At 37.1% G+C, this 27721-nt stretch overlaps 1 protein-coding gene across 2 annotated transcripts; it reads right to left on the bottom strand.

Moving 5' to 3' along the window:
* Window positions 1-2025: 2025 nt before the first annotated feature.
* On the bottom strand, window positions 2026-27627 carry LOC127878965 (protocadherin gamma-A12-like). 2 transcript variants are annotated; one of them, XM_052425528.1, is made up of 7 exons: window positions 27496-27627; window positions 24370-27316; window positions 13307-13477; window positions 6569-6707; window positions 5793-6199; window positions 5298-5417; window positions 2026-3165 (listed from the first exon to the last, which is right to left on the bottom strand). In XM_052425528.1, the coding sequence occupies exons 2-5, from the start codon at window positions 27112-27114 to the stop codon at window positions 5802-5804; spliced, it is 3453 nt and encodes a 1150-aa protein (XP_052281488.1). In that variant the 5' UTR covers window positions 27115-27316; window positions 27496-27627; the 3' UTR covers window positions 2026-3165; window positions 5298-5417; window positions 5793-5801. The 2 variants fall into 2 exon arrangements, with proteins under 2 accessions (XP_052281488.1, XP_052281489.1); XM_052425529.1 differs by lacking the exons at window positions 2026-3165; window positions 5298-5417; window positions 6569-6707 and having other exon boundaries at window positions 6058-6199.
* Between the last annotated feature and the right edge of the window lie 94 nt (window positions 27628-27721).

The raw sequence follows: 27721 nt of genomic DNA, 5'->3' as shown, positions 1-27721 counted from the left end.
CAATGTTAAATGTTTTATGGCTAGTACAAAACCAGCATTGTTAATTTTGTAAAAGGTAATAAAATAACACCACTTTGTAATTTCATATACGTAAATTTCGTGTTCTGTAGGCTGATGACAGTGTTTTAGTATAACTTATTTTGTAACTATTATTTTATGTGCAAATAAATGATGTGAAGTGTTTTGTATCTCCACACAATACCACATACCTTTTTATATATGTACTGTGTTATGTGTTATTTGAATGTTTAAATAAAAAAATATGGATGATATAACATGATGCATTCTAATTTGTGCATTCAAATTGTAACTATAGAGCTAAGTGTATGCAGTTTAGACTGTGATTTAAGAATTGCTACAAAATGGCTAGTTTTTTAGTGGCGATAAAATTTAAAGTATTCAACAATAGTTTGCGAAAGAAAATTAGAATCCTGCCAGATACCTGTCCATGTCCATATATTTATTAAAAATACATGGTTTTCAAAAAAACTTAAAAAGCTCTTGCCCGTAAATAATAGCACCTAAAATCATATAAACATCATATAGGTCACATAACCCCAAACCGGAACTCCTGTTTACAGGGTTACATGCAGTCAATTTGATATATAGCACACATTTTTAAGTGAATGCTGCCTAGGATTTGTAAAATAGAATGCAAATGGTACGTTTTGGTATTAATTTGAAGGTATATTTGTAAGCAATAAGAAAAAGAGCCATTTTTGTGCTCTACTTTTTCTGTTGATGGTTCCCGGCTTTGAAAGTAGGTCATACTATTTGAGTAAAAATGGTCGCCTCCACATGTGTCAAAACTGGTGTGCCTATTCTAAGGTAAATATTTTGAGTTACAACACATAGAATTTGATGGCATGCATTTTTTTCCAAAGATTATGCATTTATCTTTCCAATGATGTATGATGATATAGTGTTGAAACGCTTGGTCATGGTAAAAATTGATATCGAACATCAACTGTTTTATATGTAATATAGAAGGAAATTAATTGCGCATGCGTAACCTATATTGCATGAGTCAGACTGTCTTACGTACACACCGGTCTTACTGATAACGTAGTGACGTCAACATAGAATGGTCTTACGGAGGATTCTGGAGATACTCGATTTATCACCATTGAGGTAACAATATACTAAATAATCGTGTCATGTAGGGCTGTTATCTTTCGGAGATAATGGTAGGGCATAATTAGGTGTTCACGACCGAATCACTGATATATGATAAACTGGGAGACTATAGTAAAGCCTTGCCCTGTAAAAAGGTTACATTCCACTAAGAAACGGCCGAAATAAAAGTTGCAAAAACAGTCGATTTTGATTCGTGTCAAGTTCTCTCTTGGATTGAACATGACCTATCTTTTTTATTGCATAAATCGATTCCGCTTAGAATGGTCTTTACGAAAAGGTATGGTTATGGGGGTCTCTATGTGCAAAATGTTGTATCTATTTTTGCTCAAAGTTGTCGCTTTTACAATGCATTATATAGGGAAACTATTTAGTATGTTATGACCTTGATATTAACAAGAGTCTGTCCTGTATGCAGACAACCGTTGAAACATATCCGTTGCAAACGGGACAAGTTGCTTCCCTTAGACCGCTTTATTAAATCATAGTTACTATTAAATGGTTCTGACGGTAATCCCGGGGTTATATAAAGTTGTATGATACATATATGAAATTTACAAATAAACATATAATAGCAAATTCAATCAGTATACTGTATTGATATGATAGAGTTTAAAATACTACTATGAAATGTGTCCACTTTATCGAATTCTAGTATTGAAATGTGTCCCCAGTTTATCCAAATCAAATTCTTGTATTGAAATGGCACCCCTTCCTTAAAATTTGGGAAGTTACAAGTTACCCCCCCCCCCAGGTTAACTAGGATTATTTCAATCCTTCCCACATTTGACATTGCCAAGACTCAGTAAATCGCAGCACACACGTGACATTCTTAATTTGGATATAAATAATGATAGTTTTTTAGAACAACAAAAACAACAACAAAGCGTGTTTTTATTGAATTTTTTATTTCATATACATGTATATAATAGCACCTTTTATTGCATTTTATAAATACAATTGTTTAGTTCATATCACATTTAATTTTCAATCAATATACACACATAAGTTTCATATTGTTACTATACATTAACAAATCAATTTTTAGCTTACCGCAACATTATACCGTCAAATCCAATTATTATTTCAACGTAAGGTAATACAAAAATCTATCAATAAGTGATATATAGCTTCGGACATCATGTAATGTACGAACAAAAAGACTACAACATGATTCTGACGTCATACAACTGTAACGTTAACCAACGAGATCAATAACACAAACGTGATAATATTACATAAAAATAGTATGAACAAACACATAAAGCATATGGATTTCTGAACATGTAATATTGTAGCACGCATCACAAACTCAACATTGAATGTACTTGGCATGTTAGCAGAGATTAGTTCAGATAAATGCTGTAGTTGACAAAGTCAAATATATAGTAGCTTGTCTTGAAAAATACATATTTTTTATTTGAATACATGGTTTTAACATCTTATGATACCACATGCGAAAGAACGAAATTCTAGCGAATTGTCAAGTTTTATTAAAATCAAAGAAAAAAATATTCAGTATTAAATATAAACGTTTAGACGATAAAAACATGTATCACTTAAATAGAACTTCACAAACAGTATACACAGTAGATGTATACACAATGTTTGGAGATTACATACAAGCGTCAAAGGCATTGTAACTATTTCATCAATTTACAAATATACATGTTTACAAACTGCATAATGTTTACACGCGTGTCATCCCTGTGCGTTAAGTGTCGTCCCAGATTAGCCTGTGCAATCCGCACAGGCTAATCAGGGACGACACTTTCCGCTTTAATGATTTTTTTGTTTATAGAAATTATCTTATTAGCTAAAATTCAGTTAAGGCGAAACGTGTCGTCCCTGATTAGCCTGTGCGGACTGCACAGGCTAATCTGGGACAACACTTTGCGCACATGCATTAAACCCCCTTTTAAAGCAGATGGCTGGTGGGAATGTTGCAGTCCTACATGACTGTGACAGACGCCGATGTGGGGCATGGAAAAACGTGACACGGAGTCGTCTGCGAATATGCTTCCGGTACAACTGAAATAAACAACAGGAAAATATGTATAATGTACATAAATTTAATAATAAGTTCCTTTTATACGACTACAAATTAACAATACCCCCACGGAACGGTTTAATGACAAACACTGCCGAAATGTTTTCTTGTTGCCAAAACTTTTCAAATTCATGTGGTAAGTGTCCATACGCTATATGCATGTACGTCAAGTGTCGTCCCAGATAAATAGTATACACAGTAGATGTATACACACTGTTTGGAGATTACATACAAGCGTCCAAGGCATTGTACAGACTTCATCAATTTACAAATATACATGTTTACAAACTTCATAATGTTTACGCACGTGTCAGCCTTGTGCGTTAAATGTCGTGCCATTTTAGCCTGTGCAATCCGCACAGGCTAATCAGGGACGACACTTTCCGCTTCAACGATTTTTTTGTTTAAAAAAAGTCTCTTCTTAGCTAAAATTCAGTTAAGGCGAAAAGTGTCGTCCCTGATTAGCCTGTGCAAACTGCACAGGCTAATCTGGGACGACACTTTACGCACATGCATTATGTGTCCCTACGCTGAATGCAAAACAGCTTCGCTCTGTGGAAACCGGGCTTAATGTATGAGGGTTACGTGTCGTCCCAGATAAGCATGTAAAGTTATCTCAGACTCATCAGAAACTACAGAAGAGAATCAATGAAGTCTCTTCGCGACGTTTTCCCAGGCAAACTTTTTTAAACGCTCCTTTATAATATACAGTGACATGAATTTCAATATTGATATGGAACGTATCTTCATGTTCATAAATTCCAAATCAGTTTAAATATGTAACAAAATCGTTCTTTGTCATAATAACACGTGAAACTAGCAAATTTAAGTCTCGAGTTTGTTCATCGGCTGTCGTATATTTCCTGGAAAGTTTGTGTTACCACACACTATATACTATAACGTCAATTTACGTTTACGTTTACAAATCAAGTTTAAATCAAGTGAGTTACGTCAATTCATCAAGTGATGGATGTAGCCATTAGCTGTTGTGGACTTCAAATTCAAATGATTGAGAATGGGGTGTTCACTGCCAAACTTTCAAATCAATCAGTATTTAAATGAATGAATCCCCAAAGTAGGCAAACCATCCCAATATGAGTGTAAAGTATTAGCTGTGGATATGTAAACACGTAAAGAGACACTCGTACTTAGGGTTTACTGTTTTTGGGGGTGTTCCCCCACATGAGTCGCATTAAAACAAACGGACAGTGCTCTGTGAAAAAATGGTTTAATACATGTGCGTACAGTGTCTTCCCAGATTAGCCTGTGCAATCCACACAGGCTAATCAAGGACGACACTTTCCGCTTTAATTATTTTTTGTTTGAAGAAAGTATCCTCTTAGCTAAAATCCAGTTCAGGCGATAAGTGTCGTCCCTGATAAGCCTGTGCGGACTGCACAGGCTAAAATGGGACGACACTTTACGCGCATGCATTGAACCCCCTTTTCACAGAGCGCGGCTCAAATATTGGCGCAGATTCACGAACATATTTATTAAATTAGAACCAAGAAGACCAATCTACAGACTTTGCATAATTATATACAATGTACAATTGATGTTGATATATGAAGAATGAAAACGTAAAATGTGATTGTCTTGTCCCTCATGCGCTGGAAATGCATGAGTCTTCTCTCTTGGAAACCGTGACTTATAGTTTAAATGAGCACACGCTTATAATGGGCGACACTTGCCGCTCATATGGACGACACTTGCCGCTCATATGGGCGACACTTGCCGCTCATATGGATTTGTTTTCGTGTAAAGTAAGTATCTTAACCCTTTGCATGCTGGGAAATTTGTCGTCTGCTAAAATGTCGTCTGCTGAATTTCTAAAATTAGCATTTTTTTCGAATTTTTTTCAAAGAATACTATCAGAATAGCAAACAGTTTGGATCCTGATGAGACGCCACGTTCTGTGGCGTCTCATCTGGATCCAAACTGTTTGCAAAGGCCTTTAAAATTCAGCTCCAGCGCTTTAAGGGTTAAACAGAAAAATCCAGTCTAGGCGGGAAGCGTCGTCCATGAATAGCCTGTGCTGTTTGCACATGCATTAAGCCCGGTTTTCACAGATCGTGTCTCATATTCATTTGGTAACTTGTTAATAAATCCTCACCATGAGTAAGTCTCGTTTGCACTGCCCCTTTCTGTCGTTTGGTGAGGCGTCGTTACTTTGGTTACAAGTCGTGGATTATGACTGCTGAGAAGTATTGCACATGAGTATTGGTCACAGACTCTGAAATGCATATAACCCAGAACATTTAAATAAAGATCATACTTAAGTCACTTGTCATAACAATAAAACGTACAATAGCCGTGTGTGCATTCGAGACACTACAGACGAATTATTTCTCATAACACTACATGTATATGCAAATATTATTGATGTGTTTTACCTGCCCTTTCAAAATTTCTCACAAGATGAGAAATTTAACAAAGTCAGAAAATAATTTAAAATGTATGAATAAGATTCGGACTGTTGTTTTTTTTGAAAACCAATTTATTAGAAATTAAAAGTTTTATGTAATGATTAAAATCATATTTATCATAAACAAAGCAAAAAACTGAAACGCCTGACGTCTCTAGGCAAAACATTGATGTGGACGCTTACATCACAGTTTCAGCAATAAGCCTCGTTGCTTGACAGGAAGTAGGGGCGGGGACTACCATGGGACTCGTTCAGCCAATCAGGATCATTATCGATCGTGTAACTGCCTGATGTTGTGGTTTCGTCATCTTCGTCATATGACGTCATACGACTGAGGCCGTCCGTGATTGGGGAAAGTTTATTGAGGTACTTGGATGCATTATAGTGTTGCGGTGCGTATCTAAGCTGACTAGGTGGTTTGGGTGATGTGAGGTAATCCCGTGTGGGTAGAGATGGCTTCTTTTGAGGGCTAAAAGTGGAGAGGCCACCGGAAGGATGAGGGAAGAGGTTCCTGACGTCCGACCAATGGTTCTCCTTGTGGTACTGATGAAACTTTGGCTGATTAGCGAATGTGACAGTCTTTATATGATCTAAACAGAAAAAAAGAAGACACTCTAATGACGATAGTGACAATGAGTTCAAACTAATAACAATGGCGACAGGTCATATAATACAGATATAGATAAATCAATGGTGACTTACACGAAAATTGCTAGGATGGCGTGAATGAAACACCAATAATGACGACGACAAATATGATTACACGCTGGTGATGCTGCTGGTAATGATATTTTTGGATAATTGAGAAATGATGTTAAAGGTGGTTGATAGTAACGATGTTTTGGATGATGACGATGAAAATGATGATGATGGGGATCCCAGCAGAGGCGTTCCCCATACCTTAAGACGACTTTAAACAATATGTTGGTATTAAAGACCTATGCGTGCAACCGTCTTACCATTCTCATGTGATTGGGACATTGACGTTTGAATGTCCGACTCGCTGCCACCTCGGCCACTGTCATATGTTTCCGTTTCACCCGAAGACTCGCTTCGGTTATCCTCGTGTTGAGCGAGAATTTCCGAAGTTAAGGGTGGCTGATTAAAGACAGAAAAAAACTGACGATAAAGCAAGCTGGGTATATGTACAAGCACAGGTTACAACACACAAACGATTAATAAAACTGATTTAAATGGCCAAGTGATTGCGACTATTTAAATGGAAAAGTGATTGCGACTGTTAACAGTATTTACGTTATGAAAATATGAAGCAATCTAAATAAACCTAGCAAACTTTACTGTAAATGCAGATTAATGTCTCGTCGCTGTCGTTTATATGTAAACGAATATATACTTGTAATTGCGAATCGGTCAATCTCTTCAAACTCCATCGTTAAGCTGAACAATACGAAGAAAAACCCAAATCAGCATTAGCAAATTGATTTTGTAACAAAACAGATGGACGTAAAAAGAACACACGAGGTGAGGGAAAAATGCAGTAGCACACGCACAGACAGGACACAATGAAGCCAACATTTATCCCTTTCCCACTCAGAAGCAAAGTGAAAATGGCTATGTACAAACAGCATAAAACCAGACCTCGCTGTCTGTTTATGTTTTATGCTGTTTGCTGCTCATCAGTATCTAAGGATTGGAAATAAAGCCTGAAAAACATGGACCTGGTAAGAAAGGTATTTAATTAAGTCACAAATGCGTAAAAATACGTATCTAAGTGGTAAAGGGACAATTCTAATGTCATCAAGCTAAAGGTTTGTTTCAAAGAAAATGAATGTATGAATCCGGTTAACATGATTTTTTGTGTGAAAATGCTATTAAAATTGTATACAGTTTGAATGGTTCCGGTAGTGCTGGCTGTACTTAAGCCTCATGATACAATTAGGATTGACTGACGGATTTGTTTATGTCGAATTTAATGTGGCTAACAAGCGTGAAATTGAAATGGCCTACGATTATTCAACCTCAAAGCCGAAAGGCAAGATGGACGCATCGGTATTCGTTTATCATCGACAACCATCTCGGTAAATAAGGTTAGTAACGGCGCCGTATGCTGGTGAAGACATAAGTCACATTGACTTGGTTACATCCTTGCATACATAAGTTTAATGATTGTCATCATTTCGTTCAAAGCGGTCGATTCGCTACGACTTAAATCGATGATCTACTAGCTTTTAATTTAAGAGCTATTTCTATCGGTCGCGCACATGGTTTTATTAACCGAGTAAGATTTTCGTTGCGACTATTACCGGTAGGTCGCAATCGTGGACTGATTTAAAAATAATAATTTTAAGGTTGTTCTGAAGCATATGTTGCGTTCCCCTATAGACCAACCTGTTGCCGTATTCTCACGTGTTTGCTATAGGCGTCAAGGAAATTTTATGAAATATAATATATGTCTGTAAATAAAACTGTTGAAAGTTATTGCATTTTCAAAACGTTTGCCCGGACATTACAATGTATGGCCAGTTTAAATGTCATCACTGCTTCACGTTCAGCGAACCATAATTAGATAGGAGGAAGTCGTATATGAGCTGATAATGAAGCCCTTGTGTTGTGGATTACCCTTATTAAACCGAGTCCCCCTAATTATGGGGTCACAATAGGGTCTTGTAGTGGCGGGATGTTGACAACGCCGGGCATGAGCGAGGACTTACATAAAACTCAGTATAAGCCTCGTTCTGATAAAACTGGGCTTAATGCATGTGCGAAAAATGTCCCCGATTAGCCTGTGCAGTCCGCAAATAGTGCATTTATTAAAACTCCTCGCCACGTGTAGTGTTTTCAGTTATTCAAGTTAAGTTGTTTCATCACGACTAAATGTTAAAATGTGAATTAGAACTGATACCAACGCTACATTTACTTTCTTGTTTCAGTGACTACCAGGTTGATTATTCTATACACCAGGCAGTGTGTACATGTACATTTAAATGAGTATTAATCAATGTCTTTCTACTTTAAAAACTGCTCACGTCAAATAGAACCGGGGGTCATGAAACTATAAACTCACGTTTCTAGTTTAATCATTTCCCGGTCCAACTCCGTTCGCATCACAAAAGACGTGACGTCACTAATAAATAATGCGAATCAAATGACATGCACAGCGGGCGATTGTTGGAGTCGAACCTTATACAAAAGATTGGTGACACCCAGTTAATTCGTACCCAAGAGCCGTGTGAGCAGTCGAGACATCCACATTAGACAAGAACTTAAAGCAACAGTAGAAAGCGTGCTCCTATATTTGATGGATAGTAAACAAATAACCCGGTGGTAATCTGCTATTAAAATATTCATGTGTATCGAAAGTAACTAGAAGTCACATTACAGATATATGCATTTACAGAGCGTTTAAAGAGTAAAAACAAAGAAAATGTCATCAAGAACTAACATCCGGCTGCGTTCTAATAATGAATTTACTACAAATGTAATTTTCATAGAAAATGAGCTTGTGAAATACCTGTACTCAAGGAAATCTGGAGACACAAACCTCACGTGAATAAAAAAACTTGTATCAAAAGATAATTTCAATTGATAAATGAATGCCATTTCTACTTTATTCCGCCAATTTTATTGAAAAGAGATGATAGTTCGTATCTCTCAAATGCTAAATGTTCGGTTATCTTCGAGGTCGAAATAATAAAACACAGATTTAATGACTTTTAGTAAAACCCTTTCATAGGCCGCCTAGGAGCCCACTGAAACCCGTTCTTGACCCTTGAGCCCGCAGTTTAGCGGTAATGACAGGTTGAAAACGGATAAGTTTCTTAAGTTTGATTTCTAAAAAGGTAGTTTATGTAGACGTCGTACACAATCCGTAGACTATAAGGGATCATATTTGTGCGCAAAACAGTTTGACAGTTTTAAGAAAAGTGTGGTTAAAAAAATAATTATTGAAGTTAAAGTAATCTCACGTTAGCAAGTAGTTATGACACTAATTACCATTCATATTTATCTATGACAGATATTAATGCGTACTTATTTGCGTGTTTCCTATTTTAAACATGTTAAAATAAATGGACCTGACGGGATGATCCTGATAGCAAAAAATGAAAAAGAAACATTGCACAGAAAATCATAAATGTATCAATTATTAAGGACGACCAGCGAATGATGATGCTACATGGTTACTTTACACATTTCATCGAGTTTTAGTCCGTGGTAAGCGATGCAGATATACCATACTGTATGCTATGAGTTTTATTACTGAACGGTTCCGATCTACGGAATTCCTATAAAGAAAAAATACCCCTATGTTGTTTTCATCATGCATGATACGTCGCTCTCAATAAAGATTACCCGTCCATGTTATTTTGGGTCGTCTAATTGGGGCCAATACCCTCGTGTTTCTAATCAACTAGGAATGATAAGGACGACTTGCAAGCTACTGTCGGCGAGTTATCTTCCTTCATCACTCACATCGGTAATGAAATCAAAGCATTGACCAATCAAAATTCTTTTTATTTTCAGTAAGAAAAAAGAGTGCAAGCGCCGACTGTCCGTTAGACATATTGGCATCATTTATACGTTTCACGTGTTGAATGTAACGTTTAGAGCACACGTGTAATAAAAAAGGGCAACTGGTTAATTTTTACACCGACTACTACTATAACAACCGTATAACAACCTTCTTAAACGCAACCCTTTACCACTCAGAAACGATGCATTTGAAGTCCTTTAGATAATAAAATTACATTTAAGCTCTTTATTAATATATTCAAGTTTTAAAGACATCATTTCACTTCCAAGATACTGATAAGCAGCAAGCAGCATACAACCTGAACAAACTACAAGTTGCAGCAAGCAGCATACAACCTGAACAAACTACAAGTTGCAGCAAGCAGCATACAACCTGAACAAACTACAAGTTACTCACAGGCTGTTCTAGTTTTATGCTGGTTGCACATAGTCATTTTCCCTTTGCTACTGAGTGGGAAACGCATGCTAAACTGGTTTCCGTTCTAATAAAAGTTAAAGACGTATATTCCACTTACAAGTATGTAAGAAATACATGTTATCATATTTCAGCCCGATATCGCTTTACGGAAAGGAATAAGAGTATTAATACACGCGTTTTAGAACTGTTTCTAAACGCTTCATAATTAAATAACAAACCGTTATTATGTGACCGATTTCAATGCGTTTTTTTCCTGTATCATGATCGGTAATATATGTGCCTTATGTGAAACTATATCTGCAAAGCTTATCTATAAATATTTGTGAACACAGGCTTTCCTTTAGCATCTGCTATTGTTTCGAAGAATTTAAAGTGTGCGATAAGAGGCTTAATTTTATTCTAGCTTACTGTCTTTCACTTCGATTTCACTAATTTACTTTCCACACATCTATCGTACTATCATGTAGCTTTCCATTTTATCAAAAAGTTATGACAGGCAATTTATTTCTTCGTGCAGTTCGTAAATCGGATGCAGTGGGCTTAATGTTATCTTTTAATTTACGATCATAAACTAGACAGCGTGCAGAATTCTTTCATGTGTTATTTGCAATAAGCTTTTCTTTCCGATAAAACTTTCTTTCATCAAGATAGGCATATATGGTATGGTGCCTTTAACGTTTGGACAAAAACAGAATGAATTTGTATTATAAGCTAATACGTTTTTCATTCCTGTACAGCTACACGCAATTTATTGAAACTTGAAAATGCATTAATGTGTTTAACATTAATGCATTTTCAAGCTTCAACAGACAAAGAAATCTGAACTTTATATTTCAGATAAAATCTGTATGGTGATAAACGCTTTGCAATTTTATATACGAACGTAAATTAAATTAAATGTTTACTTTAAAATGCATTGTTCTATTCTCCAAAAAACACTTAGCACAAAATAAGCGTTTTACAACTATGTCAAAAGAAGTCTAATAATTAGTTTATTTATCTATAAACAATAAAAATATGTCTTAAATGAAACATGTTGTGATCTTCACTTTTGTCTTAACATTCAAAGTGTTACCGCAGGTGTAATAACCGTAGACTACATTTAAATTGTGAATAATTCATTACCAGTTCTAGACATTGTAAAGTAGGCAATCCATCTCGCCTTCGACCGAATGACTGAATGAGTTAATCAATCACACATCGATCACTGACAAAAAACTCGAACCATTTGTTTGATATCTCGAGCAATTTCCACAATTAGCATCTATAAAGGTTTACATCAGTTGTTTAAATCCCAGTTAAGCATAGTCACATTTTGCGAACACGTACAATTCAAAACGACGATAACTTTAGTATTAGTTTTCTTTCAACTACATTATTCAGTGATGTTTGATAATGCGAGAAGCAGTTACACGGGCTAATTGCGAAATTATTATCGGTAAATAGGTTGATGCTTTTTGTGAGTAGTTAATGTGTCGGGGAAAACAACGCATTGCGTTGTAAGACAACTATTACGATATTCGTATTGCTTAAGTTTGAAAATCCTACCACGTTTAAATATTATATTGTGCGCATGCGGACTGATGATGCAAGGGCACCATAAGCTCAAGAAAATAATTAAGCCCAATACACGGAAGACGCGAGATGTTGGTACACGTTTTTAACGTTTGGATTAATTCAATTTCAATTTTAATGCCATGCAATTCCGTCAAGAGGCCAGAAACTAACGTTGCTAATTAAAAGACGGAATCTGTCCTGTTGAAACTCTGACATGAGAAAAAAATTCTTATTTAAAAAGGACTATTAAAATTAAATTGAATGATAAAGGAGTAACACGAAACATAAAACTTCGATGTTTTACAATTAGTTTATGCTAATTTTGAGGTGGAAAGAAAATCTAATGTTTAAGCACTAGTTACAACCAGATGTGTCCGCTAGCATCACTCCATTGGTCATTGTCGGCTCGGGTACTACTTAAAGGTATTCCGGGTAATCTTAGATATACTGAAATGTATCCCGGGTATGGAAAATATATTGGAACGTACTCGGCCAATTTAGACTAAACCCGAGTTTTATTCCCGCCCAAAATCCGATGTCGTAAAAGGCGCTACGGAATACGAAAACAAATTTCCTTTGAACAAAACCTGCCTCAACATGCTTTTTTAAGATGGAGTTTTAATAATATAAAAGCCATTTTACATAATATTGACATAAATAGTAACATAATAAATTTGAAAATAATAGCCGACCATGACCAATCGAGCGTTACTATCAGTCCAGTTGAGCTACGTGTGTGTATTCTCAGTTAAAACAAATGTTGAACTATTTGTTAAATATAATATCTGCCTCTTAAAAAAAGTTCTAGTGAAATCTACAGTTTATTATACAAACAAATTCACTATCACCAAAAGATCAGTACCACGACGATAATACTAGGGAAGGAAGGAGGTGTGTAGGAGCAGAGGTTACACGACACTAAGAAGCGCACACACAGAAGAGCGGAGCAGAGAAGCGAACAACCACCCTTAACTTAGGAACTTTAGTTCAACACAGTTTGATTTATGTAAGGATGAACTGATGTTTCATTTTTGTTATTTTATTTGCTCGTTTCTATCGTTGTCAATGTCGGCCATGTTCCGAGACAAAATGTAGTTTAATACCCAACACCCTAAATGCAGCCAACAAAAGATTGTGCACCATGTGGTCTATCGGACAGATAACTACATGTGTTTTATTCAATTTAAGGAAAAAGCCTCTTTTCCAATAAAAGGCATTTTGACAAACTTACTGTTTGAGCCTCTCTGTGATTGGTCCACATTGGATCACGTGACTGCAACAGCGTTCGATGAATCTGGAGCACCGAGGCAGGGTCGGGCTTCTTACTATCGGACTCCTGGGGGTGGGGCGAGAAGCTCCGAAGACTGGACGTAGTGCTGTGGAGTCGGCCATTGTCCAGCACCTAGCAACGGAAAATGGTCACTTTGAAATCAGGTTATACGAGGCAATATTAAGCGGTATAAGGGAGCTTCGATGTGAAGGACTCTAAACACAAGGTGAATACCTGGGCTCATGTATAACGCTCTATTATACATGTATTATCAACTTTAGTGACTTTATTTTAAGTAATGAATTGTGTTGAAACTAAAAAAATAAATTTAAATGTTTTTTTATCGCATTAAGTGAATTTCATTTAGATAAAAAATACAATAAATTAGAAGTCAACTGAATACAAATAATTTCAAAGACCGGTGCCGCTATTTTACGCGCTCCTCACACTCTTCTTAAAAGGCGTCTTCCATTTTCTCTTGATGTCTTGATTTATCGGATAAACTTACTTTATATGACATAATTACAGTCAGTAATTGTACCCATTTATGTCAAATAACCGAAATATTTGCTTAACCCATTGCGCCGGCTTGCATTCAGGAAACCTTGGTGTTTATACCTATTGAAAACTTAAATAAATAATAAAGATTCAATTCACGAGGTTAAATTGCTAGTTTAAAAAATCCACCGGCATTTCTTTGTGCAATACTAAAGTAATTACAAAAAAACTAAAGCGTTTAGTGACAGCCATTAAGTCAAAATAGGGAGCGAAAAATGTCTTAAAATGTGACAAATGGGATACTTAACTCGTGTTTGACTCGCTTTACAAATAATACACCATGACAGAATGACTTTGGAACCTGAGGTACATGTGTGTCACGCCCAAAGAAGACCTCATGTTTTCCCATTTTTAAATGAGCCACAGTCCGCACAGGCTAATCAGAGACAAAACTGTACGCCTTAATTGGATTTTTAATAGGAAGAGACTTTTTTAAATGAAAAATATCACAAAACGCGGAAAGTGTCGCGGCCTGCACATCTAATCTGGAACGACACCTTACGAAAATGCAGTAACCCCCCTTTTCTCAGAGTATGGCCCAAATGCATAACATGTCTTAAAATTTCTTTATACAAATCAGTCTTATATCAGCTCGTTGGAAAAAATACGTCTTTCTCCCCATACTCGTTTTGAAAGACATTGGTTAGATACACTGTAGTCACTATCAGATTTTATCAAAAACAAATATTATTGCTTAAACTTTCTTCTCGGTGGTTCATCTTTAAGCCCTTTAGACACTTTGTACATAAATACTCGTCTCGCAGACTGTTTCAAGTGCTAAAAAAGATCTTCTTTAACAGTGGAACAGTGTTTGTTTAAGCCAGCAAAGACTGGCGTGCATTAACAAAGATTTCTCACTGGCTTATCAGGCGGGTATTGTGTCATTTATCTGCACACGTCTAATACTGCGATCATGATAAAACGTAAGCGTTTTCCATTTTCTTTAAGATAGACCCTGTCCTCGAGGATTATGTCAAGTGATACGAGGAAGATATGAGAAGGATATTGATATGAAAATTCCAATTAATTTCCGTCGGTAACTGCTAAAAGGGTTTCCTCGCAATTGTTAAGCACAAGTATGCGAATGCTGTGCAATTTGGCGAACTCTGACAATCCTTGGGCCAATATTCAAATATGCTGGCAAGTCGTTATCGCCTTTGTAGAAGATGCCATTACCGGGATTCGGTTTATAGGCTATATGCATATTTTGATGCACAAAGGCACTCTGAAGTGTCCGCTGCATCCTTTTGTGGTTCTATTTTTAATTTACCAGTTACTAATTGTCTTGATCCGGGCAATATGGGCTTAAGAAAGTGTCCATTAGGGATTTAGAATCCATAAATGGCGCATAACTCTTCCCTTGTTGATGACAGATTTATACCCGATTTTGTATTTCTATTTCCATCTTCCCTTGTTGATGACCGGTTTATATTATTTCCAATTCCATATTTCCGCAAAATTATAGCTTGGATTTTTGAAATCGATTGTTATGAATTAAATTATTACCATATCAGCCAAAGACATAAGTCGCGACCTTAGTTACCTTAAGTTACCATTAAAGATAGGATATTTTGAATGATTATACACTTTTTCTTGCCATAAATCAACATAAGCGGAAAATATCATTGAAGATATAAAATACAAACAATGAAAAAAAGCTCATATTGTTTTGCATATAAAATTGTAATACAAACATCGAGGTCTTCAAAGAGTAAAGACCAATATAATATTATAAACACAAACTTTGGCTGGAGCAAGGCTGTTATATGACTCATAAACCATTGACAACCATTTTGTCAATACAATTATTAAATAAGTTTACAAGATATATTGACGATCAAATGCAAGACAAAATCAAATCCAGATGTTGACTTGCTTTCACCATTCACTATCTGCGTAAACAAACATTGAGAACAATACGCCATTGCTGGAGAAATGACCGGGATATGGTGTAGAACAAAATATACTTATAATCGGTCGATCTACGTGATTTGCGTTTTGATATATTTTTATGTGTTATTATAACCATATTTATTTAAGATCCCTAGCCTTATTGACACTATCTTGGGTCTCTTTCTTCGGTAGAACCAGTACTTGGTGTCCCTGATATAGATCTCAAGAACTCCTACAGAGGGTATTAAAATATTTAAAAAAAAAACAATCAATAGTGTACCGGAATGCATTTTGATAATGCGAGCGCCACACAAACATTGTGTTCATCAGAATAATAATTCATAGAAAGAACCTCTATAGGAACAACAACGACGCAAAAAGTTCGTTCGTCACTTGCAGCTAAACAGTAACAACAATGCCAACTGTTTCCTGCCGAACACCATACAAATATTGAAATATACACGGGCATTGTTGCGTAGCCAATTAATTTAAAAATCACACGCAGTTTATGAAAGGACCGGACATTCTAAGAAACGAACAACCCTTTGAAGTCAAAGACTCAATATCGATTCGATTTACGCACTTGAATGGACATATTGAAGACAGGTCGGTTCGGAGTAGAATCTAATTACGAATGTCATATACGGTACTCTCAGTTTACTCGCGAACTTGTTGGTTGCCGCTAAATTGACAAAAATCTGTTTTACTTTGAACATTTTTTTCGAACGGAATATACCATGTGTGGTTTGCGCGTTCTACGTTCATAAATAGCGAACGAATTAAGTTTAACAATAAATAATAAAATACATCAATGCCAGTTTCTGTATATACTTAGAATTTAAACAGTATGATAAAATTGTCAAAGGAAATGCACATACTAGAATGAGAATTGCACAAATAAAGCTTCGAAAAAATAATCATACAAAAAAAAAAATTACTACTACTTAGAAGTAGTAGTAGTAGTAGTAGTAGTAGTAGTAGACTAGTAGTAGTAGTAGTAGTAGTAGTAGTAGTAGTAGTAGTAGTAGTAGTAGTAGTAGTAGTAGTAGTAGTAGTAGTAGTAGTAGAAGTAGTAGCAGTAGTAGTAGTAGTAGCAGTAGCAGTAGTAGTAGGAGTAGTAGTAGTAGTAATCGTATTATTATTATTGTTTATGATGATGATTATTATTAGTAGTAGAAGTATTCTTATTATCATTATCGTCATGAAGACATAATACACTAACAGTGTAGTTGGTGAAACAATACTCTTATATTTAAATGTCAAATTTACTGTAAACAGGCAATAACATTCGGGTTTAATTACAAATATGTGTATTGATTGGGCGATATTTGTACAATTCGTTCCATTATCAGTGTATGACACGATACGTCTGAAGTGCGAAGTTTGCACACAACCCTGCTCTTATCGGGGAACTGCATGCCACCACCTGGCGGGAGGGGATTTGAGACACTTCTATATGTCATATGCTCGTAAATACCGCCAGAAAATGAGATTGACCTTAAAACATACCCTTACTTCTGTATAGACCTTTTTCTGTTGCTTTTACAAGAAAGAAGAAGACTAAAATTTGGGTTAAATGATTGAAGAGCAATTACTAACGACGTTTACTTGTTTGCCATATATTTATATTAGTACCCATATTCCACATACAGTCATTGTACAATTGGCGAATTTGTTTCACAAACTCTATTTTTTCATGGATTTGAAATGAACACCTAAGCAATGTGTAAAACTGGGGCGATTTGAATTAAAGAAAATAAGATAAACTATAAAACCTAACTTTAACAAGGTTGAAATTGAAGCACAGCATGTTGCAAACGAGCGGACGGAGTTAATATGCTATTCCGGCATCAAAAATGACAGTCTTACTTATTTTTACGACACACCAGTTTCATATGTTGTAAATTCATATGACTTTTCTTAATTCGAAACACAGCTTTTACAGAATGTGCGAAACATTTCATCGCGTGGAATAAACCAGCGCGAAACACTCCAGGACAAGTTGAAATAAACACAGTGTCATATTGATTGTTGTTCGCAACTTAAAATTTCCCACAGTGTTTATTGCTACCTCAACGACTCGTATATTATTTCAACACCACAGAGAAACATAAATGTGAGAGAAAAATACTTATCGAAATCGAGGCATTGATTTCATAGTTTTTAATTCATTATTCATAATTGTCGTATCTCAAAAGTAACATTTGGAACAAGAAAAAGACATAAAATTGTGTAAAGTTCGTTAAATGTTGCTTCATGGGATATATTTGAAATTATTGTTGTACGGCTAGACAATTTTGGTTAACGAATTCGTTGTATTTTTTTCTTAATTCAATTTCAGTGTTCGGATTTAATAAGACCTATTTTTAATAGCCAATCGACAGTATAACAGATTCTTATATAATTTTTTAAAACAAAAGATTACAAAAATACTGTTGTAAAATGGTGTCCGTTATATGCACCGTTTTAGATTTTATTCAACAGGGCATATCAGACAAATAATTGAAATCACGTCATGCGAAAATGGTTCTTATGTCATATGCAAACAGCCTGTGCTAGCCAAAGTCTAGTCAGGATCTACCCTGTTCAGTATAACGTCGCGTCAGGTTTCGGGGTCACATTACGGAACCGGTAGCTCCTGGTCAGACTGCGCGAATGTGGAACCGGTAGCTCCTGGTCAGACTGCGCCCGGTAGCTCCTGGTCAGACTGCGCCCGGTAGCTCCTGGTCAGACTGCGCGAATGTGGAACCAGGTCTTGAGCTTACTAGCCGCATATGGCATAAGACCCATTTTCGCACGACCCGTGTCATATGCAGTATGCTATTTACAACGATAGGATAGCTACCATGTTTGTGCTTTACTGTCATAACACTGGATTTTAGAGATAAATTAGATAAATTCGAATACGTAGTAACGCAGACTGTATGTTGACGATATACTGCAGTGAAACCTCACTTAAAACGATCATGCAGTTACAGTATAGCATCGCTATACGGAGTGCATTAGCATATACAGACTAGCAGTAGACACGCGGTCCAGACGACAAATTTAACATTATTTTAACCCCAAGATCTTGATGAGCGGCATGCTTTATCACTATAGCTTATAATCTCTAGTGAATGAAGAACGATTTACATAAGTCGGAGACCCTCTTTCAATCTGGGTTTTGTATTTTTGTGCCAAATCAACATGTCAGTCGGCCCATTGTATCAAATACCTAACAATCTTTTCTCCACCACTACACAGACCAATGTCTATTCGTTGCCGTAATCGTAATGCAAAAATAATATTATTTATAAGAGTCGGTCTATCGTATTGATACATTGTTATTTTGTGTAAACAGGTCAACTTGATAGGTTTACACTTAAGATGTTTAATTCAATGTTTTGTTAGAATTTAAAAGGATGAATCGTGTAACGTGTTGTGGAATAGGAACTAGCTCAACTCTAGTAATATTCGCCGAAGGGCCCGTTAGATCGTAAGAGATTGTGTTGCAGATGGTGTTGTAAATAAACAGTTCCAACCAATTTGAAACACGGAAATTGAAATCTTTATATTTGTTCAAACGTTAACATGTTTTGATAAAACTGAAAAGAAACGTATTAGAGAAATTAACCGTAGGCAATGAAACCTGCCTGGGACGCTGACAGATCCGTTCGCTTGACAATATAATTACCTCCAAAAAAATGAAAAATACCCCAGGGGTCATACCATCAACATAATCTTGGGCCGTATTTGTGTAATAATACAGAATAATGACATCTTTATTTAATTAAAATAAGCCGTGCTCAAGCGATGTATCGTTGGCGATCAGTAAGTGCACTTGTGTTGTATTAATACGCTGATCAGATACGATGTCCACAAATATTGGTCAACGTCGATAAACGCGATGGCACGTTTATGGTACCAGGCACTATGTTAATCAAGCCAAAAGTCAGCTTGACATAACAGTGACGTCTCATTAAATATTAATTAATGGCAATAAATAACGTCGTTGATAACTTATACTGGCTATAATAATTCATGATCAGTTCTGCAGAATTTCTTAAATAAGTTTTTCGACCGATATGAAATTCCGACTTTTCCTGATACAATCATAACATTTACAGCGTAAAAATAAATATAAAATCTCCAAATGAACTCCTTGGATGTATTTTCGTACTAATCTTCCAAACGGGTTTCTCGCACTTGAGAATCAGTGGGATGTAGCCTCTATCGTGCACATAATCTCGTGCAATATTAACATTCTCACAATTCGGCATCTCAACGACTTAGCAGCTGGAACTAGGGTACGAAACACTCAAATCATGTCTGAGAATTCGTCTTGAACTGCTGTATAGTGTTTGTCGGATATTGATATTAGTTTTAAAGGAATGCAACTATAAAAAATTACAAAATAGAAGAATAAAAAGCCATTCAATCTGCGACGTAGTTTCATGAATATATTCATTTAAATACTCACTCAATAGGCAGAAAATATAATTAGAACGTTAAACGGTATTATAAAGATAATATTAAGACAATCATTACAATAAGGTATTATTCGGAATATAAATAAACGCCTTGCATCGATACCAGACAGGGGTCCGTGTTTCATTTTAAGCAAACGAAACTCACATACTTTTTAGTAAAAAACATATCACAAACTCTATAGAGCAGCTTAACTATTATATTAAATCGTCCCAACACTAACCATTTATTGTACGAAACAACGACAAGATGTCGTGAAATGATGAACGATGAACTGTTGGCCACGTTTAATTAACTGTCCTGCTTTTTCAGTGTCCAGTGTCGTCTGGTAAATTGATTACGTTGTACTGACTCACATCGCTTGATTATTCGAGCCGTGCTCTGTGAAAAGGGGGTTTAATGCATGTGCGTAAAGTGTCTTCCCAAATTAGCCTGTGCAGTCCGCACATGCTAATCAGGGACGACACTTTCCGCTTTTATGATATTTTTCGTTTAAAGAAAGTCTCTTCTTAGCAAAAATCCAGTTTAGGCGGAAAGTGTAGTACCTGATTAGCCTGTGCGGACACTTTACTTACATGCATAAAACCCCCTTTTCACAGAGCACGGCCAATTTAATAGCTGTTTGTTTTAAATTATTTATAAAATGATACGCTTGAATACGTTAACATGTCGAGTTGTATTCACTGATGCACTCAGACGTTTCATCGCGAATTTCTACATGGGTAATGTCTTTGATGTTGAAGCCTAATGTTGCCGGTGTTTGTGTAGGAGGTATTATTTACGCTGCTGCTGCTATTGCAGATGATCGCAGCATTAATTATTTTTTTCCTCATCATCACTATTATACTTTTTGCAAAAAAATCTAAACTAACAAGCGCATTCATTGTAATCTCACTACAGTTGAGTCGCGTTCGGAGAAAACTGGGCATAATGCTTGTGCGTCAAGTGTCGTCCCATATTAGCCTGTGCAACTTCGCACAGGCTAATCAGGGACGACACTTTCCACCTTAACTGGATTTTCGTGTTGAACAGATTTCCTTTAAACGAAAAATACCATAACAGCGGAAAGTGTCGTCCCTGATCTGATTGGTCCCTGTCGTCCCTTTTCGGACTGCACAGGCTTATCTGGGATGACACTTTACGCATATGCATTAAGCCCAGTTTTCTCAGAACGCGACTCAGTTTCATGTGCTTATCATGATATAAGATGAGTCAACATGCAAAGTTGGTACCACACTGCTGCGTTCATTTTCGACTATGGTCTTGTTTTCGTTTTTATCAAGACGTTCACACTCCTAAAGCAAAAAGACATTGTAAACATGAAATTATGAATAAAAGAGTTTGGGGTCTTTAAACCCGCATATTGTTAGAAAACGAATTACTCATAGTTTACGTAGTCTATGGTCATTCACAATTTAATTGTTTATTGACTGAAATGCAAATATTTTCCTCGTCATCAACCCCGTGTCATTTTTACTTAAGGGGTAATGCCCTGCAAATGCGGTGGTAGGACATTGAAATCAGAGAGAATTGTTTTCTTAAATCAAGGAAGATTTCAATCATTTTATATAACTGACCGATACGTTCCTTTGGTCTAAATTTCCATCGGAAGAATTCTTTGCATACACAATGAAAACAGTTACCCTTAAGTTATACAAATATTACAAAACAGTTTATTTAAGTTTCAATAAACGTTTGCATAGTATATTATGGTTAAGCTGCCACACGGTTAAAGCGTATCTGGTTATTAAATGTAAGTTTTAGATTTTTTATTTACCATTTGATGTTCCAAAATTTAAAGAAATGAGTTTGGTTGAAGGAAAACGGGGCTTATGCTTGTGCGTGAAGTGTGGTCTCACATTAGCATGTGCAGTGCGCACACGCTAATCAGAGACGACACTTTCCGCCTAGACTGTGTTCTTGTTTAGAAAATACTTTCTTTAAATTTCGACAATTTACACACAAATTACGATAACGCTCCCGTTTTCCCAGAGTGCGCCTGAACAATTAAATGTTAAACTTCGCAATGTCTCTGTATTTTAGTAACTAAATGCAGATTTATTTCAAGAGTTTATGATATTTGTCGTAGTCAAATATAAACGTTTCATTACAAACGGACCGGACAATACTATTGTTGTAATAATCTTCATGCTTCCGTCAAATGGACAAGGTCCCCGGTTCAATAGCACTTGAACAGTGTCAGTAAGTATTTAAACATTTGACTTTCTGCTCAGCAGTCTTTACGTAGTATTCAGGGTGGTTTCCACAACATATCGTCATACAACGCTATGTTATAATTGTGTTTATTCTTTTTCCTCGACAAATGCACATTTGACCCGTATGAAAAGTTACTAGTTTATATTCATGTATAGCTATCAATACTAACATTAATTAGGACAACCAACGGAGCAAACCTTTCTACCCATTAACCCATGTATGCCTAGACCCAGATGAGACGCCGCATAATGCGGCGTCTCATCTGGGTCTACGCTGTTTGCTTAAAGGACTTTCTGTAAGAAATATCTAAATATAGAAATGAATATACTAGACATCCCTAATTTTGGGAATAAATTGATCCAATTTAGAAGAAGGGAGAGTCCACTGGGCATAAAAGGGTTAACATTCAGAAGGTTTGATCGCCGTCACAATATACAGTGGTCGAATAAAAATATGTGCATTTATTTAGAAATGATATATGATAACATTTTAATGAAAAATCTCATAATGAAATCATTTGTGTTATCTTTCATTTTCTTGTCTTTCGTATTGTGACTTATCGACAATCACGATTGATTTTTTTCAATCTTTATTTAGATTAACGCATGCCATACAAAACGTAACCGTGAAACTTCACCAAGTTTATGTAACCTTTGGGTGCAAGAATGGCAGCCTATAACACAAGGCTAAATCTGCCCGATACCATCGCGAATTACTCTCATTTACCTTGATAGTTGCATGTTTCGAACAGTATGTCCCTTGTTCAAAAACTACAAATGACCCAAAGTTTCACCGCTCAATAGCCGAAAAAGCAGTAATTTTATTAATTCAACCTTGTTTATACTTCCAGATTTAACGAAAAATCGTACCACGAGATGTTCTTAACAACGTTTAATATGATCTTTCATTTTCTCTTACACACGAACATACATACATTAAGGTAGAATACCGTATGATTAAAGTGGGTCGAAATACCACCAAATGATTCACTCTCGGTTATATGGCACATTTTTGAAATAGTTATATTAAATTTCAAACCCAGGGGCTACGCACGCTAGCCGCTACAAAATGTACCCGTATCACGACAGTGTAACCTTCCCTGAATTCAAAAGAGGCAAGATCTTGTGAAGTATTCGATCCTGATCATTCAATGTCTTCTCTTACCCCTTCAAAAACGTTTCTCCGCGTTAAAAACTCTCTGTTACAAACCAGTCGATGTACAACGCGAGGTTTTAAATTTGCGCACGAGAAAATTAGTGTCAGCCGGGTCCCGGTGTAATGAGCCGTGCATGGTCGACAGATCGATTCTTCATGAACTAATTAAATGGCTTATTAAAATGGTCAACGATTCATGTACCTCTAATTTGACACCCGTTTGGTCGTTTATTGTTCGGTTAAGATAATTTATAGAACAAAAACTGGTACTTGTAAATACTTAGATGAAAAACTTTCGTGAGTCAATGTCAAGTCAACTGAAGTGTTCATTATAAATTTATGTTTTCTAAACGCTTACTCTATATTAAGTCCAAATGTCAAAATGTCCACAATAGTAACTGCCTTGATCTGAACACATTATGATATCATCAATACTTGCAATAAGACTTAACTTTATAATATAACATTTAATCCAGTTATATGGCAGCAGTACTAAAGGAACAGGTTAATACTTATTTGAAATCTGTATTCGTATTGTTTTAATTAAAAATTGCATTCCATTTGTATGATCGTTGATTTTGTGAGTAGTAATCAACACCATATTGGCAAAATTCTCTACTTTAAGAGCATATTATTATACCTATGTCATAAATACGTAATTATATTTACATATTTATTGCATAATAATCGTAAGATGTTTCTGCAATAAAGGCAGAGGGCCAGAAACTCACCTTGGTCTCCATAGTAACCAGGGGCGCGTGCGAGAAGTCCTTGTGGGACTCGGACTCCATACTGGAGTTGTGGTCGGTCGTGAAGCTGACCTTCTTGAGACTCTCTTTGCTCCCCGACGACGACGACGACGATCTATTCAAGTCCGACGGATGCTTAATCTCTGGCCTGATTTGAAATTCAGCTTTATCAGTATCACTATATGTTTTAGCCTCCCTTTTCTGTCGGCGATAATCGCTTCGTCGAATAAAGTAAATGATTAACACTATCACAATGGATATAGCTATTGTACAACAGCCGAGTACGATTGCTATTATAAAGTTTGTGCGATTCTCCTCAGGGGGAACCGCGCGTTTAAAGATCACATTTAGTGAGTGGAATGTAGCCTTACGTGGGCTCCCACTGTCCTCTGCTTTAATTTCAAGCGAGTACGTAAGAGGCTCATTATCAGCCGGCAGCCGGCGAACTTTCACCAGGCCGATGCCGGCGAATGTTTCCATAAAAAAGACCCCGGTGTTGTTCCCAACGATTGCATAAGACACACGCCCATTGTCCCCGGAATCCCTATCGGTAGCCCGTATCTCAACGCTGACTGATTCCGGTGCGCTGGATAGCGGTATTGTCGCAGTATTGTTATCGTTATTAGGGAATACAAAGACCGGCGGATTATCATTCTGATCTAGCACATTAACAGTTACAGTAACGGAAGTTGTCAAAGACGGGTTCCCTTGATCCGCGGCGAACACGGTGAACCGGTACTCGCTTTGTATCTCCCTGTCCAGACTGCGTATCACCTTAATGTTACCATCTGAATAAAGGGCGAAAGGAAAGCTCGACGGTACGGGATTACCGAACGAGAACACTATTGTGCCGTTCTCTCTCTCATCTTTGTCAGTCGCCGTCAACTGATCCACCGAGGTGTTGTATGGGAGGTTTTCATATACAAAGAACTCGTAATTTGGTTGAGAGAAGACGGGTCGGTTATCGTTTTCATCTGTGATTGACAAGCTCACCTGTGCCACAGCCGACAGACGGGGTGATCCTAAATCCTCGGCGATCACTTGAAGTTCGAATCTCGACCTGTTCTCTCTGTCGATCACAAAGTTGGCCCTAATCTGCCCACTGTCCGGGTCGATCCAAAACTGGTAGCCACCCGTGCCCGCCAGTTTGTATACGATCTTAGAATTATTAGTTCCCGCCTGGTCCAAATCATCGGCTTTAACGATGGCAACGATATCGCCCACATTGTTATTCTCAGCCGCTTTTTCAAAGTACGTGTTCTGCGTAAATCGCGGAGAGTTGTCGTTCTCGTCTAGAACTTCTACAGTGAACGTCGTGGTATCATTCAACGGTGGCGACCCGTTATCCCTACACACAATCTTTACCTCGTGTCTGTCCTTCAGTTCCCTATCGAGCGGCTGCCTTACAACAGCTTTATAAGCATACGTGTCATATCTCTCTAATCCGAAAAACTCATTTAGAGAAATACAATCTACCTTTCCATTTCGCTCCGTGTCGTAATCCGTTTCAACGACGTTAAGCAGTCCTACTGTAAAGCCCACATTTGCGTACTCGGTGATTCTGGCCACCATAGAGACGCGGTCGCCATGAAGAATGTTCAGAATGATCTTGGGCGGGCTGTTGATGGAATCATATATGTTCACCAGCACCAGCACCTTCGAGCTACGCCTTGAGGAGCCCTTGTCGAAGGCATCAACGTATATTGACAGGTCCTCGTTTGGAATGTACTCGAGCTGCCCAATGACGCTAAGGTTCCCGGATACATGATCAACTGCGAATTTCTGAGGAATTTTGAGACTCTTTTGGTTGGCGCTTAGCTTGTACTCGACTTGACCATTTTCACCCGCGTCGTCGTCTGTGGCAGAAACTGTAAGGAAGACGGTGTTCAGTGGCGTATCTTCGTTCAGAGTTACGTTATAGTACGGTTGAGCAAATTTTGGTGAGTTATCGTTTGAGTCTAAGACGTTTATCTTGACGTCAATACTTCCGGTTCGTTTTGGAGTTCCTCCATCCTCTGCAATTATTTTGATGTTGTACGAGCCTGTTTTCTCGCGATCCAGAAGTCCTTTCACAACAATCTTCACAAAAGAACTGCCGTCGACGTACGTTTCCATTTCGACGTCGAATGGGACGTTTCCAGTTTCAATATAGTAATTCTTGACGGTATTATTTCCAGCGTCCTTGTCGGTTGCGCCAGGAATTGAATACGCGGTGCCCTCCGCTGAATTTTCAGTGAAATTTACCGTTTCAACGTTTCGTGTGAACAACGGACTATTATCATTTAAATCCGTAACGTTAACGTCTATGGTAAGTTTACGGAAAAACGCTCCACTTGAGGCCACGGCCACATCAAACGACAAAACACATTTGCTGAGTCGGACACACTGTGCGATGTTGTCCCGGTCAATTGGTTCTGTGGTCAGCAACTGACCAGTTGTGTTCACCAACCGGAAGTACTTGGTGACGTCATTTCCAGTCCTTAGGATCTGGTACTGCAGATTGTTGTAATCTTCCATCGTCATCAGCGACCTGAAGTCATAGTCTTGTGCAATGTTACCCACCGGAGTATCCTTTGGCTTATCCTCATAAATAGTGTACGTCAAGTCCGCGGCCGTCACAAGATAGCGTCCGAGTAGAACCAGATACAAGAACATTCTCATGCACTGTTGGTCCAAACGAACTAGCTGACATGTTACACTGGGTGCCATATTGTCGTATATTTTCATATAACAATACAACAAGCCGCATCACACTACACGGGTACTTCGCACATCACATCCATACACTTTGGTAGTTCTTGCGATTGACTGTCAACTAGCGCTGTTGGAAGGCTGATTACAACTGTAGTGCACAGTCTCCCGCGGGCTTGAGATAAATCCTCTAATTTGTTTGTGTATTTGCTACATTCCATGTAACGCTAACAGAAATCTGAAATGCAAAAAAAAGAATGGTGTGAAATAAACGTAATAATTTTATTCATTATAAAATACCTAAATACATGTTTAAAATTGACAAACATACTTCAAACGTATGATATACACACTACATTTAAACAATTACGCAACTTATTTTAAAAATACGCCATGAAATAAAATAAATAACCTTACATGTCAACTTTAAATGCATTCAATGTGTTTCAACACTTCCAAGTCCTACGAAATCATGAATGTCATAATAGTGTATTTTTTCGTAAATCCACACTGTCAACATGTACACACGCTTTTACTACTGTTTGGTAGTGGATGTACCAGTAGCACACAACTACGACACGCCTCTTTACCGATAACTCCGCCCACGATGTTGCAATCAGCCAATCAGAAACAACCTCGCATT

The sequence above is a fragment of the Dreissena polymorpha genome, chromosome 4 (assembly GCF_020536995.1).
Source record: "Dreissena polymorpha isolate Duluth1 chromosome 4, UMN_Dpol_1.0, whole genome shotgun sequence".
NCBI classification, from domain to species: domain Eukaryota; kingdom Metazoa; phylum Mollusca; class Bivalvia; order Myida; family Dreissenidae; genus Dreissena; species Dreissena polymorpha.
Note: the sequence above shows the minus strand (reverse complement) of the source record. Positions and strands in the feature narration are given on the sequence as shown.